The following is a 15,433-nucleotide window of genomic DNA, read 5'->3' as shown; positions in this document are numbered from 1 at the left end:
TTCTGTGATAGATTAAAAAAACCAAACCAAACCATGTTTCTCCTGTGGTTCTGCTGGATCAGCAGGGCCACTGTGCTTCCCTGACCCTTCAAGGTGGGTGGGAGGTTTTTCATACTGAGGTTGAGAAACTTCATCCTCCCAGGGCTGGGGATTGGGAGGTACCCAGAGCTCAGGTGGCTTTAGGGTTAAAGCCATCAGTCACCAGGAAATAGGGCTTCTCTGCTTGCTTAGTGGTAAAGAATCTGCCTGTGATGCAGGAGAAAGGGGTTTGATCCTTGGGTTGGGCAGATCCCCTGGAGAAGGGAATGGCAACCCTCTCCAGTATTCTTGCCTGGAAAATCCCATGGACAGAGGAGCCTGGCGGGCTGTAGTCCATGGGGTCACAAGGAATCAGACACAACTGAGAGACTAAACAACATCAGGAAATAAGGTGAAGACTGTAGCTAGGTCAACTCGCTGCTCGCGGAAGAACATTGAAACAAGGAGAAAGGAAAAACCCGATTTATCCTTTTGACGTGGCTCAGCTGGTAAAGAATCCTCCAGGAATGTGGGAGACCTGGGTTTGATCCCTGGGTTGGGAAGATCCCCTGGGGTAGGGAAGGCTACCCACTCCTGTATTCTGGCCTGGAGAATTCCATGGACTGTATAGTCCATGGCGTTGCAAAGAGTTGGACACAACTGAGCAACTTTCAAAATAAAAAAAAAAATCACTTTGAAAGATCGATTTCTTCTCAGTGTTTGAGTGCTGAGCAGGAAAGGGAGGTGTGAGTGATGTAGTCTGTTAGCTGCTCGAAGGACAAGAAGGGAAGAGACAAAGTGATTCCCACTGGGGACCTTACCCTGACTTCTGGGCCATCAGCACAATCAATAAACACAAGCCCCCCTACATTTGGGTGTTTGCAGAGGAGGCAGCTGCGGACAAGTTTTTTTTTTTTTTTTTAGTTGAGAGTTATTTCTGGAGGGCACCCAGAAAGAACAATACCTATGATCCGGACCCCCACCAGGCTGCACCCACTTCCTACAGTGACCGTGGAGGAGCTGGGGGTGGATGGGGGAAGGGTGTGGAAAACCACCAGATATTGGCCCCAGAAAGCTGCCATGTATAGGAAATGATCGATTTTAGTTAGCCCAGACTCTTACATCTTCCCATACAGAAAGTGAAGTCGCTCAGTCGTGTCTGACTCCTTGCGACCCCGTGGACTGTAGCCCACCAGGCTTCTCCATCCGTGGGATTCTCCAGGCAAGAATACTGGAGTGGGTTGCCATTCCCTTCTCCAGGGGATCTTCCCAACCCAGGGATCGAACCTGGGTCTCCTGCATTGGAGGCGGACGCTTTAACCTCTGAGCCTCCAGGGAAGCCCTACAGAGAGAAGCGCTAAATTCCTTAACTTGAAACATCAGGCAGGCTTTTACTGGGCAGTTGAGGATCTGGATGAGCCTCAGGGCAGGAATGACCACACAGTGTAGCTTCTCTGTAACCGTGCTCTCCACCCACCAGCATGCCCCGCTTGAGCCACTGGTTGACAATGCAGATTCCTGGCTTCACCCCCAGATCTACCTAGTGAAATTTTCTCGGGGGGAGGCCAAAGACTGACATTTAGCAAGCTCTGTTCATGCTGTATTTTGAGAACCACTGGAGGAGGACACAAGCAAGGGCTGACGTCTCAGATCATTTCTCCATGAACGAGCTGGTGGTGGTATAGATTTAGAAGTGGAGGATCCACTGCCAGGCTGCAGAGCAGTAACCCAGAGGAAGCCGTGGCGTGTCTGGTCCTGAGGCTGGGAACTGCTCACATTTCTAGGACGTGAGCCCTGACCTTGCATGTCCTTCGCTGGGTCAGCTGTGACTGAGCACAGAGCTCACAGCTGAAAGCTTCCACCAGGACTCAGAGGTGCCTCCCAATAATTGCTCCAAAAACGAAAGCTTCACTCGGCTTGCGGAATTTTAAGATGCAAGAATCATCTGGAGAAATTGCCTGAGAATGTGTTTTTTCCCCAAAATCTGCACAGAGTAGGATAAATAGTAGCTTAGAAATGTAGAATTCTGGCTTCCTCATCCATGTGTGATCAATAATCAGAGCCTCTTTTGTGAATCTAACAAGTAATATACTTGTTAACCTTTTCATCAGTTTTTATTGGAGCGTAGTTGCTTTACAGTGTATTAATTTCTGCTGTACAGCAAAGTGAATCAGCTGTATGCTAACATTTATCTCCTCGTTTTTGGAGTTTCTTCTCATTTAGCTCACCACGGAACACTGAGTTGAGTTTCCTGTGCTAGACAGTAGATTCTCATTAATCATGTTTTTTATACACAGTATCAATAGTGTGTATATGTCAATCCCAACTTCCCAGTTCATCCCCGACCCCTACTGTTCCCTCTTGGTATCCATACGTCTGTTCTCTACATCTGAGCTACACATTCTCTAATTCCAGCTTTACTCTTTTTTTGTGCTTTTATATTTATTTTATTGAGGTATTATTCACATACCATAACAGTCACCATTTAAAGTGTTAAAATATACTTGTTAACTTTCTAAAATTTAATTTTTATTATGTTTTGGAGTATAGTTGGTTTATGATGTTGTATTAGGTTCAGGCGTACAGCTAAGTGATTCAGTTATACGTATACATGTATCTAGTCTTTTTTGGGTTCTTTTCCTGTATAGGTTATTACAGAGTGTTGAGTAGAGTTTCCTGTGCCATACAGTATGTCCCCGTTAATTATCTATTTTATATAGTGTGTGTATGCCAATTCCAACCTCCCAGTTTATCCCTCTCCTGCACCACTTGTTAACTTTTAATCAACACTTGCTTCCTATATTTTCGTAACACAGAGCTGCAAAGGAGCAGAATTACAAATAGCTGGATCCAGGCAATAATCTTGACACCTAAAGCTCCTTTATTCCAAATTTTTCTTTTCCTTTGTTACTTTACTGACTCCTCCTGACACCCAGGCTCCCTGGAAAAGGACATATTATACCCTGGCCACATCACAGTTAGCCAGCAAAGACCTTGATAGACCCCTCATTGCAAACAGTCCAGCAGGTGGAACAAAATTAGACCCTGGCCCATGCCCCGCCCCCCCGCCGAAATCCACACTGCTTCTCTCTGGTGGATATTTGTTCTACCTGACTTTGTTGTCGTTATTTATTTCTTTACTCACTGTGGGGCACATGGGATCTTTCCCAACTAGGGATCAAACCCGTGCCCCCTACGCTGGAAGCTTGGAGTCTTAACCACTGGTTGTTTAGTCACTAAGTCATGTCTGACTCTTGGTGACCTCATGGGCTGCAGCACGCCAGCCCCTACCATCTTCCAGAGTTTGCTCAAACTCATGTCCATTGAGTCGGTGATGCCATGCAACCAACTCATCGTCTGCCATCCGGTTCTCCTTTTGCCTTCAGTCTCTCCCAGCTTCAGGGGCTTTTCTAGTGAACCACTGGACTGCCAGGAAATTCCTGTTTTACCTTCCTGTCTCCATAATGCCACCAATATTGTTGGCATATTGTCCCAAGTACCCTTGATCCGGGCGTAAGGGACATACTTTCTGAAAATCAGTGCATATCTGTTAGGAGAATCAAACGCCGTTTCCTTCTCTGTAGAGCGCACGGCAGTGTCCTGCTGGCCACAGGCGCTTGTTCACCTCTCGTGTGTCTCTGTTCTTCCTACAGCCGCCACGTTCTCCTGGGAGATCATGCTTGCCCCCCTGTCCTTCATCGTCTTGGTTCTGGGGGGCATATGGATGCACAGACGGTATAAACGCAGAACTGGCAAAGCCTATGGTTTGATGGAGTTAAAGACTGGCCATCCAGACTCGCAATCCTATCCGAGTAAAATAAAGGAAATAAAATAGTTCAAATCAAACCACGTCCTTTCCAACAGAAGCGGCTCAGCTTTTTGAAGGATGCTGTTCTTTTCCTCAGTTATTTACCAAAGACTGTGTTTATAGTGGGTTTGTAGTGAAAGACTGAAATGTCCACGTAATGTTTACTGTGAAACCAGATCACGGGAACCAGTGTGCATGTGGGTGGGTGTGAGGCGCTCTTTGAATAAGAGTTGAAAACATCAAAATGAATTTTGAAATTCATTTATTCATTTCATAAAAACGTGTGAAAAGTTCTACGTTGACTATGCTCTATGGCAGATGTTCTAGATACAAAAATAGTGAAGGCATGGTTTTCCTTTTGGAAAGGTGGAATTTTATCTTGATACTGGACAGGATGATTTAGAAAAACTAAAGAGGAAGAATCCTCAAGAATTGGTAAATGCTTTTTAAAAGGATGATCCAGAAAATGGTAATTTCAAATAGATGGTCTGAAAAACATGTAACATACCAGTGAATGGAGAAATGGATTTAGCTTTCATAATTAAACTTCTGAAAATAAAGAGGAAGAGTGTTGAGATGATTCATACACATTGTGGGAAAAAAAATCGCAGCCTCTTTTATATAATATATCAAAAATAAATTCCTGCTAAGTTAATGAGTTAAATTTAAAAATCAAATTGCAGGAAAATTGGCATGACTCATTCCTTTACCTATTCAAATCTTTGTTTAAATGTGATCTTCCCAAAGGCCCTTATAGTTCACTTCAGTAGCTCAGTCGTGTCCGACTCTTTGCGACCCCATGAATTATAGCATGCTGGGCCTCCCTGTCCGTCACCAACTCCCCAACTCACATCCATCGAGTTGGTGATGCCATCCAGCCATCTCATCCTCTGTTGTCCCCTTCTCCCCCTGCCTCCAATCCCTCCCAGCATCAGAGTCTTTTCCATGAGACAACTCTCTGCATGAGGTGGCTAAAGTACTGGAGTTTCAGCTTTAGCATCATTCCTTCCGAAGAACACTCAGGGCTGATCTCCTTTAGGATGGACTGGTTGGATCTCCTTGCAGTCCAAGGGACTCTCAAGAGTCTTCTCCAACACCACAATTCAAAAGCATCTATTCTTCGGTGCTCAGCTTTCTTCACAGTCCAACTCTCACATCCATACATGACCACAGGAAAAACCATAGTCTTGACTAGACGGACCTTTGTTGGCAAAGTAATGTCTCTGCTTTTCAATATGCCATCTAGGTTGGTCATAACTTTCCTTCCAAGGAGGAAGCATCTTTTAATTTCATGGCTGCAATCACCATCTGCAGTGATTTTGGAGCCTCCCAAAATAAAATCTGACACTGTTTCCACTGTTTCCCCATCTATTTCCTGTGAAGTGATGGAACCAGATGCCATGATCTTCGTTTTCTGAATGTTGAGGTTTAAGCCAACTTTTTCACTCTCCTCTTTCACTTTCATCAAGAGGCTTTTAGTTCCTCTTCACTTTCTGCCATAAGGGTGGTGTCATCTGCATATCTGAGGTTATTGACATTTCTCCCGGCAATCTTGATTCCAGCTTGTGCTTTTTCCAGCCCAGTGTTTCTCATGATGTACTCTGCATATAAGTTCAATAAGAGACCCTCTATTTCCATCCTTCTCTGTCCCCCCACCAACTGTGCTTTGTGTCATTTTAGCTCTTACCCACACCAGACCTTCCATTTTATATTTGTTGTTTATTTTCTGTCTGTTTTCCCCACCAGCATGGGAGCTCCTTGAGGGCAGAGATGTTATTTTGGTCTCAACTATATCCCCAGTACCTAGAATCAAGCCTGCTGTTCACTGGGCATTTAATAATTATTTGTAGAATAGAAGAAAATAGGATGAATTCTCTTTATAGCAATAAAAGAATCACCTGAGTAAAGATGGACAGGATTCATTATGTTACAATTTCTGCATAATAGAACAATAAAAGCAAATGTCAAAGAAATTGCATCAAGCAAGATCAAGGCATTAGTAGCTATAATTTGCAGTGATTCAAGGTTTTAAGAAAGGTGTCAGAGCTGAACAGATGAGAGAACATGAGTAAAGGCAGAAGAAACATGCACCAGGGACCTGTGGTTTCAGTAATAATCATGAAGTAAATAAGCACTCACACACTTTTGTTGTTGGTCAGTCGCTCAGTCCTGTTTGACTCTTTGTGACCCCATGGACTGCAGCACACCAGGCTTCCCTGTCCTTCACCATCTCCTGGAGTTTGCTCAAATTCATGTCCGTTGAGTCGGTGATGCCATCCAATCATCTCATCCTCTGCTATCCAGTGTTAAAAGGTGATACCAAGATCATTACAAAACAGTCACCCTCACACCCTGTGATACCGTGTATACGCTGGCACTGGGAGGTGGCAAGGTATACATGTGATGCCAGTGGGGTGCTGGGACCAGCCTCCAGTCCTGTGCGTGTGGGTTCAGTTGCATCTGACTCTTTGTGACCCCATGGACTGTAGCCCTCCAGGCTCCTCCATCTATGGAATTTTCCAGGCAAGAGTACTCGAGTGGGTTGCCATTTCCTACCCCAAGGGATCGTCCTGACCCAGGGATCTAAACAGAGTCTCCCGCATCTCCTGTTGGCAGGCAGGTTCTTTACCACTGCACCACCTGGGGCCAGCTTGCACCTCCTTAAAGAGCCAGTGTCATCTCCTCTGCTCTGTTCAGTGATGTCATACTGTAGCTTAAAACCAACTCTGGTGGGAGAATTTACATCACAGAAATTGGCAAATGCCACAAGTCTCCCCTCTGTGGTACCCCACTATGAGGACCATAGAGATGCCCAGTACTGCTATTCCTGGGAACTTAGGACCTGATTCAATAAAATAGACAGGAGATAGCATTCAGTGAAACTTACCACCCTGATGATGAAACATTATGCCTCAGTAATAAGTGATAATTATCAAGATTCTGAGACCAGGATATTTATAATATTAAGGGAAGTTTGTATGCAAAACAGAAATTGTCTTATACAGTTGGACTGCACCCCACAGGTCTGCAAGCCTTGTAATTGTCCAGCCTGGAGACCCAAGAAAGCTTGGAAACAGTGGCAGAGACATGAGTGGCTTGTTGGATGGGACCAAGTGGCCTGGAGCCACCGCCCACCGTGGCTGGCTAGCAGCACAGAGTGGCAGTCTTCACTCCTGGGGGAGTAGGAAGTGTTAGTTGCTCAGTCATGTCCGACTCTTGGCCACCCCAAGGACTGCAGCCCACCAGGCTCCTCTGTCCATGGGATTTCCCAGGCAAGAATACTGGAGTGGGTTGCCACTTCCTTCTTAGGGGATCTTTCCAACGCAGGGGTTGAACCTGAGTCTCCTGCATTGCAGGCAGATTCCTTAAGTTGAGCTACCAGGGAAGAGCAGGAAGCTACCGGTTCTAAAGGGAATTGATGTAGATTGGCTTATTGGTTATCTGGGAGACCAGCTTCGGGCCTGACCTCACAGGCCCTCAGGTTAAAGACATTTCCCCTTAATAAGCTAGCAGGTGGAGCTAAGGATCAGAACAATCTTGGGCCTGGAGCAGAGGGTGAGCACTCTCATGTGAGTGGGCATAGGGGAAGTCGGTATGATTCACGGGTGGGACGCACAGAGAGCAAGAGAGGAGCCATTCTTGCGTCCTGGGCCCATGAAGTTTAAATGGTTGCAGCGATGTTAAAATTTGTTTACATTGAGACAAGGAGAAAAACAAAACCCAGGGCCTTTGAACACATGTTTCTTAGGCTCATGTCAAGCTGCCTTCGTGATTCTGCACGAGCCCTTTTTATCTCATGGTAGGTCAGTCTTCTTATCTGAAAAATGGGGATAGTAACAGGACTGACCCTGGAGTCTTTATTTTTTATTTTTTATTTATTTTTTATTTTTTTTTAAATTTTAGTTTTTTATTTTTTAAATTTTAAAATCTTTAATTCTTACATGCATTCCCAAACATGAACCCCCCTCCCACCTCCCTCCCCATAACAACTTTCTGGGTCATCCCCATGCACCAGCCCCAAGCATGCTGCATCCTGCGTCAGACATAGACTGGCGATTCAATTCTTACATGATAGTATACATGTTAGAATGTCATTCTCCCAAATCATCCCACCCTCTCCCTCTCCCTCTGAGTCCAAAAGTCCGTTATACACATCTGTGTCTCTTTCCCTGTCTTGCATACAGGGTCGTCATTGCCATCTTCCTAAATTCCATATATATGTGTTAGTATACTGTATTGGTGTTTTTCTTTCTGGCTTACTTCACTCTGTATAATCGGCTCCAGTTTCATCCATCTCATCAGAACTGATTCAAATGAATTCTTTTTAACGGCTGAGTAATACTCCATTGTGTATATGTACCACAGCTTTCTTATCCATTCATCTGCTGATGGACATCTAGGTTGTTTCCATGTCTTGGCTATTATAAACAGTGCTGCGATGAACATTGGGGTACATGTGTCTCTTTCAATTCTGGTTTCCTCGGTGTGTATGCCCAGAAGTGGGATTGCTGGGTCATAAGGTAGTTCTATTTGCAATTTTTAAGGAATCTCCACACCGTTCTCCATAGTGGCTGTACTAGTTTGCATTCCCACCAACAGTGTAGGAGGGTTCCCTTTTCTCCACACCCTCTCCAGCATTTATTGCTTGCAGATTTTTGGATCTCAGCCATTCTGACTGGTGTGAAGTGGTACCTCATTGTGGTTTTGATTTGCATTTCTCTAATAATGAGTGATGTTGAGCATCTTTTCATGTGTTTGTTAGCCATCCGTATGTCTTCTTTGGAGAAATGTCTATTTAGTTCTTTGGCCCATTTTTTGATTGGGTCGTTTATTTTTCTGGAATTGAGCTGCAGAAGTTGCTTGTATATTTTTGAGATTAGTTGTTTGTCAGTTGCTTCATTTGCTATTATTTTCTCCCATTCAGAAGGCTGTCTTTTCAGCTTGCTTATAGTTTCCTTTGTTGTGCAGAAGCTTTTAATTTTAATTAGATCCCATTTGTTTATTTTTGCTTTTATTTCCAGAATTCTGGGAGGTGGATCATAGAGGATCCTGCTGTGATTTATGTCTGAGAGTGTTTTGCCTATGTTCTCCTCTAGGAGTTTTATAGTTTCTGATCTTACATTTAGATCTTTAATCCATTTTGAGTTTATTTTTGTGTGCGGTGTTAGAAAATTAGGGCAGAAATAAATGCAAAAGAAACAAAAGAGACCATAGCAAAAATCAACAAAGCCAAAAGCTGGTTCTTTGAAAGGATAAATAAAATTGACAAACCATTAGCCAGACTCATCAAGAAGCAAAGAGAGAAAAATCAAATCAATAAAATTAGAAATGAAAATGGAGAGATCACAACAGACAACACAGAAATACAAAGGATCACAAGAGACTACTATCAGCAGTTGTATGCCAATAAAATGGACAACGTGGAAGAAATGGACAAATTCTTAGAAAAGTACAATTTTCCAAAACTGAACCAGGAAGAAATAGAAAATCTTAACAGACCCATCACAAGCACGGAAATTGATACTGTAATCAGAAATCTTCCAGCAAACAAAAGCCCAGGTCCAGATGGCTTCACAGCTGAATTCTACCAAAAATTTCGAGAAGAGCTAACACCTATCCTCCTCAAACTCTTCCAGAAAATTGCAGAGGAAGGTAAACTTCCAAACTCATTCTATGAGGCCACCATCACCCTAATACCAAAACCTGACAAAGATGCCACAAAAAAGAAAACTACAGGCCAATATCTCTGATGAACATAGATGCAAAAATCCTCAACAAAATTCTAGCAATCAGAATCCAACAACACATTAAAAAGATCATACACCATGACCAAGTGGGCTTTATCCCAGGGATGCAAGGATTCTTCAATATCCGCAAATCAATCAATGTAATTCACCACATTAACAAATTGAAAAATAAAAACCATATGATTATCTCAATAGATGCAGAGAAGGCCTTTGACAAAATTCAACATCCATTTATGATAAAAACTCGTCCAGAAAGCAGGAATAGAAGGAACATACCTCAACATAATAAAAGCTATCTATGACAAACCCACAGCAAACATTATCCTCAATGGTGAAAAATTGAAAGCATTTCCCCTAAAGTCAGGAACAAGACAAGGGTGTCCACTTTCACCGCTACTATTCAACATAGTTCTGGAAGTTTTGGCCACAGCAATCAGAGCAGAAAAAGAAATAAAAGGAATCCAAATTGGAAAAGAAGAAGTAAAACTCTCACTCTTTGCAGATGACATGATCCTCTACATGGAAAACCCTAAAGACTCCACCAGAAAATTACTAGAGCTAATCAATGAATATAGTAAAGTTGCAGGATATAAAATCAACACACAGAAATCCCTTGCATTCCTATACACGAATAATGAGAAAGTAGAAAAAGAAATTAAGGAAACAATTCCATTCACCATTGCAACGAAAAGAATAAAATACTTAGGAATATATCTACCTAAAGAAACTAAAGACCTATATATAGAAAACTATAAAACACTGATGAAAGAAATCAAAGAGGACACTAATAGTTGGAGAAATATACCATGTTCATGGATTGGAAGAATCAATATAGTGAAAATGAGTATACTACCCAAAGCAATTTACAAATTCAATGCAATCCCTATCAAGCTACCAGCCACATTTTTCACAGAACTAGAACAAATCATTTCAAGATTTGTATGGAAATACAAAAAACCTCGAATAGCCAAAGCAATCTTGAGAAAGAAGAATGGAACTGGAGGAATCAACTTGCCTGACTTCAGGCTCTACTACAAAGCCACAGTCATCAAGACAGTATGGTACTGGCACAAAGACAGACATATAGATCAATGGAACAAAATAGAAAGCCCAGAGATAAATCCACACACATATGGACACCTTATCTTTGACAAAGGAGGCAAGAATATACAATGGAGTAAAGACAATCTCTTTAACAAGTGGTGCTGGGAAAACTGGCCAACCACTTGTAAAAGAATGAAACTAGATCACTTTCTAACACCCTGGAGTCTTTAATAGAGCCTTTCGCTGTTTTTGTTTATCTTTTTTTTTTTTTGAGTCTTTGGCTCTTTAATAATCAAAACCCATAGTGAGGATTCCTGGCAGTCCAGTGGTCAGGACTCCAGGGCTTTCATTGCTGTGGACTCGGGTTTCATCTCTGGTCGGGGAAACTAAGATCCTACAAGCCGAGTGGCAAGGAAAAAAAAAAAAAAACACCTAGGAATAGACAGAAGTAAATATACCAAATAGACCAAAGGTCAGCAAATGAGTTTTCTGGCCAAATCCAGATGGCCTCTGTTTCTGTAAATTCAGTTTTATCAGGACATAGGAAGGCCTGTCTGTGGATGCACCGTGGCTTCGAAGAGCTACCCTGGCTGTTTGAAGGTGGGGCTGAGTACTGGAGCTCTGGCTGGAGAATTTACCCTCTGGCCCTTTACAGAAAAGGTTTGCAGATGGCTGGTTTAGGCAAGGAGATGATGCGCAGTTTTGACCATTCATTTTAGATTCCCTGTTACTATCATCTCCCCTTCTTTGCCTGCTTTCAAAGCTGGTGAGGAGAGAGAAGTGAGATGGCGCAGGCAGAGGGCTTTTGCGTCCATCAGAACTTCCATGTGAAAGAGTGGAAAGAGGCTGGAGATGGTGGACAGGTGAGAGCCTTGTGAACGGCTGCTTCAGGTGCTTCTCCTTTGCTGGGTCTTCAGCTTGGGGGCCACGTGGCATTCATCCGCTTCCCTCCTGGGGCCCCTCCTCCAGGGCTCTTCACCTTCAGATCTGGGGGGCTTCAGCCATGACCCAGAAAAGGGGCAGTCTGCAGCCAGCAGAGCCACCACTCCCGGACTCTACCTGATGGCTCCCTTACGCATTTCCTCCCTCTCCGAAGATTTGAAGTCTGGGTCACAGCATGAGAAAGTGGGAGACACTCGGGGAGTCTGGGGCACTGATTTATGATAATATCAGGGGGTAAGTGGGACACCTGAGCTTCTCAGGTGGCCTTAGTGGCAAGGAACCCGCCTCCCCATGCAGGAGACTTAGGAGATGTGGGTTTGATCCCTCGGTTGGGAAGATCTCCTGGAGGAGGAAATGGCAACCCCCTCCAGTATTCTTGCCTGAAGAATCCTTTGGACAGAGCAGCCTGATGGGCTACAGTCCATGGGGTTGCAGAGAGTCAGACACGACAAGCAACTTAGCCCACAGGCACAATCTAGAGCTGGAGTGGGAGTGATGCGGGTGAAATAAGACTGGCTGTGTGCCGGCCATTGCTTACACCGGTCACGTGTGTAGGACATTGCTCACACCAATCTCTCTATGTTTAAAAGTTTCCATCAGAGCGGTTTAAAAAAAAAAAACCAAACACATAGAAGCAACGCAGATACCCACTAGACAAGACAGTGGGTACATAAACTGAGACATCGTAGCACAGTGGAATCTTCTACAAAGGTGAAAACGAGTAAATGACAGCTACCTGCAGCTGAATCTTAGAAAGATATTCTTGCAGAAATAGCGAATCCCAGAAACACTGGTTTATAGAATGATGTCCTTTTATATGATCTTCCCTGGTGACTCAGCGGTAAAGAACCCCGCTGCCAGTGCAGGATACCTGAGGTTTGAGCCCCGGGTCGGAAGATCCCCTGGAGAAGGAAATGGCAATTCCGGCATTCTTGCCTGGGAAATCCCATGGACAGAGGAGCCTGGCAGGCTACATTTCATGGTGTTGCGAAGAGTTGGACACAACCGAGCACGCACATACATTCTTTTATATAAAGTGGAAAACAACTAAAACTGAACTCTCTATACACATGCATGCACATATGTTAACAGACATTCAAATTTATACCTGAACACATAGGATAAAACTATTTTACCTGTATGTGAATGTATCTGTATTTAAAGAGCACATATGTGATTTGAAGGGTTTAAAATTGCCTGTACTTTTAAGAAGGCAGGCTTCCCTGGTGGCTCAGCTGGTAAAGAATCCACCTGCAATGTGGGAGACTTGGGTTTGATTCCCGGGTTGGGAAGATCCCCTGGACAAGGGAATAGCAACCCGCTCCAGTATTCTGGCCTGGAGAATCCCGTGGACAGAGGAGCCTGGTGGGCTACAGTCCATGGGGTTGCACAGAGTTGGACACGGCTGAGTGACTGACACTTAAGAAAGCAGGAGAATGAGAAATGTAAGTTTCAGGATAGTGACGTCATCAGGTGACAGGTAGGACCAGCGTGGCGATATGGAGGGAGGTGTAAGTTTCCTCAGGTGCTGGCTATCAACACTGTAGTTTAGTCACTAAGTCAGGTACAACTGCTTGCAGCCCCATGGACTGTAGCCCACCAGGCTCCTCTGTCCATGGGATTTCCCAAGCAAGAATATTGGAGTGGGTTGCCATTTCCTTCTCCAGAGGGTCTCTGCGATCCAGGGATCAAACCTGTGTCCCTGCACTGCATTGCACTGCAAGTGGATTCTTTACCACCGAGCCTCCAAGAATGCCCTGGCTCTTGTGCTGGGTGGTGGGTTTTATTTTTACCAGATCAAGAAACAGGCCGCTTAAAAAGTATGTGCCCTGAACCAAAGATTCTGATTAATCTAATTCTGAGCCCCTGAGTCCAAATTAAACAAAAAGAAACAAGATGGTTTCTTAATGTGGCTGATCTTACCCATTTTACTTTGATTCCATTGGTTTCACTTTCTTAAGGTGAATTTTTTCACCTCCTCCTACAAAATGTGGGGGCGAGGGGAGATAGCATCTGACCACCTTGCCCTTCTCTGCTGCCCATGGGAAAAACAAGCCCAAGGTCACCCCACCCCACCAGCCCAAGGACTGCCTGAGGGTGACAGTGGACACCTGGGCCAGGTGTCAGCAATAATTTATGTGTGAGAAACAGAATTTGACGTCTCAAGCATTTCATATGCTCCGGGAGCAGATAGGTGCTTCCTGGAGAAGGCAGGGTTGTCTGTCTACCGTGACGGCCCCCCGGGGCAGGGTGTTCTTGCTCACCGATGTATCCCTAGCTCCCACAGGCACTGAGGAAGTGTCTGCTGGGGGGATGGATAAATCGTGTGTAACCTGAGTTCTCCGGGGACTCACGAGCCTGTGTGAACAAACGGGATGGCCTCAGTGAGACCCTTTGATTTTCCCTTTTCCTGATTCTGCTCCCAAGCTCGCTCTGGTCGACCCCGCGGCTCTCATCGTGGCTCACTGCGATGTGAAACGGGACTTGTGCTTTTGTGGTTTCTTACCTATTCTTGTCCGCCCCTCCATCCCCACTGGCTTCGGTCACTCATGCCATCTTGTCGGGGTCCCTTGTTACAGCCGCTGGCCTCTGAGAGCGCTGTCACACTACAGAGTGTTCTGGGTGACCCGACTGGGGAGCAAGCTGCCCAGCTGCCCCCCTCCCCCGGCTGCAGCCTGTCAGCTATGGTGTCAGGAGCCGCCTCGTACTGTCATAGGGCCCCCCCCCGTTCCAGGCATCACAATGGTGACGCTGGTGGCCTGACAGCCTCTCTCCCACGGAGCCACCCTCCTCCTCCCTGGCAGCCTGCCGAAACCACTTCCTCGTTCCTTGGCAGACAGGAAAACCAGGTCAACTCTCCTGCAGAGAGACTCCCCGGGGTGCTGCCCACTGCTTCTTCAGAAACGGCACAGCTGCCAAGCCCTGAGGGAGGCCCAGGACTCAGGCTCCGCGGGGTCAGGAGCTGCTCCACCAGAGGCCGGGACTCGGAGAGAAAGACTGTTGATGTAGGAGAGAGGGGGTAAAAAAAAAAAGCAAGAATGGATAAGAGGAAACAGACATTTAAGCATCTGTAAATGTGCAAGATTTTATATGTTTTACCTAATTTAATCCTCAACAAAAATCTGCAAGGTGGATACTGTAACTCATGTTTGAGAGATGAGGAAACCAAGGAGTTTAAACATTAATTCCCAGAGAAGGTGGCTTAGATGTGCAGCCACAAAGGATTGCCTAAGACTGGATTCCAGAACTCAGCACAGCTGAGAACAGCTGGTCCAGGCTGGGGGCAAGTTTTTTTCAAGAACGTAGGAGGAAGGAGCAGGGCAAATATTTGTTTTCTGGGTGGTGGTAGGGGGTGGGGGTGGGGAGTGGAGCGCAGCCTGACTGTCGAGCAGGGCTGAGCCACGTGTGTTCGGCTCCTCTCCTCACTCATGTAGAATCTGTGAGGGGACCGGAGTGACTCATGGGGGTCCCTCCACTCGGGAGGAAGCACCAAACGCCAGACATGGGAGCCAAGTGGTCCTGTTGCCTTTGCTGGGGATTGTTCTCCTGGCTCGTGGGACTCCAGCCAGGGCCCTGCTTACCCCACGGGGATGGAGGTGAGCAGCCCACCAATACAGTCCCACTCAGTCCAGGAAATACAGGTGCACTTTCTGGATCATTCTGAGCCTGCTGTCGGACAACATGCATTTAGCCTCCAAAAGGCTCAGAAATGATTCAGAACATGATGGGAATTAGATTAGCAGCAAAACCACGCTCTACTTAGAGCTGGAAACTCACCTGACTGTGTTTCCTGTCCCCAGTAACCACATGAAAATGCAGGTTTTATTATTATTCAGGGCTGGCGAGGCCGGCAGATCAGGAGATGAGTGTCACT

General features: G+C 45.2%; 1 protein-coding gene across 5 annotated transcripts in view; it reads left to right on the top strand.

Moving 5' to 3' along the window:
• Positions 1 to 4,386, top strand: part of IL1R2 (interleukin 1 receptor type 2) — a 36,251-nt gene extending 31,865 nt beyond the window's left edge. For all 5 annotated transcript variants that reach the window (XM_012173720.4, XM_060412382.1, XM_042246373.1 and 2 more), the window contains one exon: positions 3,672 to 4,386. In XM_012173720.4, coding sequence (XP_012029110.2) covers positions 3,672 to 3,853 — 182 coding nt within the window. In that variant the 3' untranslated portion in view covers positions 3,854 to 4,386. The remainder of the gene's footprint in view (positions 1 to 3,671) is intronic.
• Positions 4,387 to 15,433: the final 11,047 nt, after the last annotated feature.

Source organism: Ovis aries, chromosome 3 (genome assembly GCF_016772045.2).
Source record: "Ovis aries strain OAR_USU_Benz2616 breed Rambouillet chromosome 3, ARS-UI_Ramb_v3.0, whole genome shotgun sequence".
Classification (NCBI taxonomy): domain Eukaryota; kingdom Metazoa; phylum Chordata; class Mammalia; order Artiodactyla; family Bovidae; genus Ovis; species Ovis aries.
Note: the sequence above shows the minus strand (reverse complement) of the source record. Positions and strands in the feature narration are given on the sequence as shown.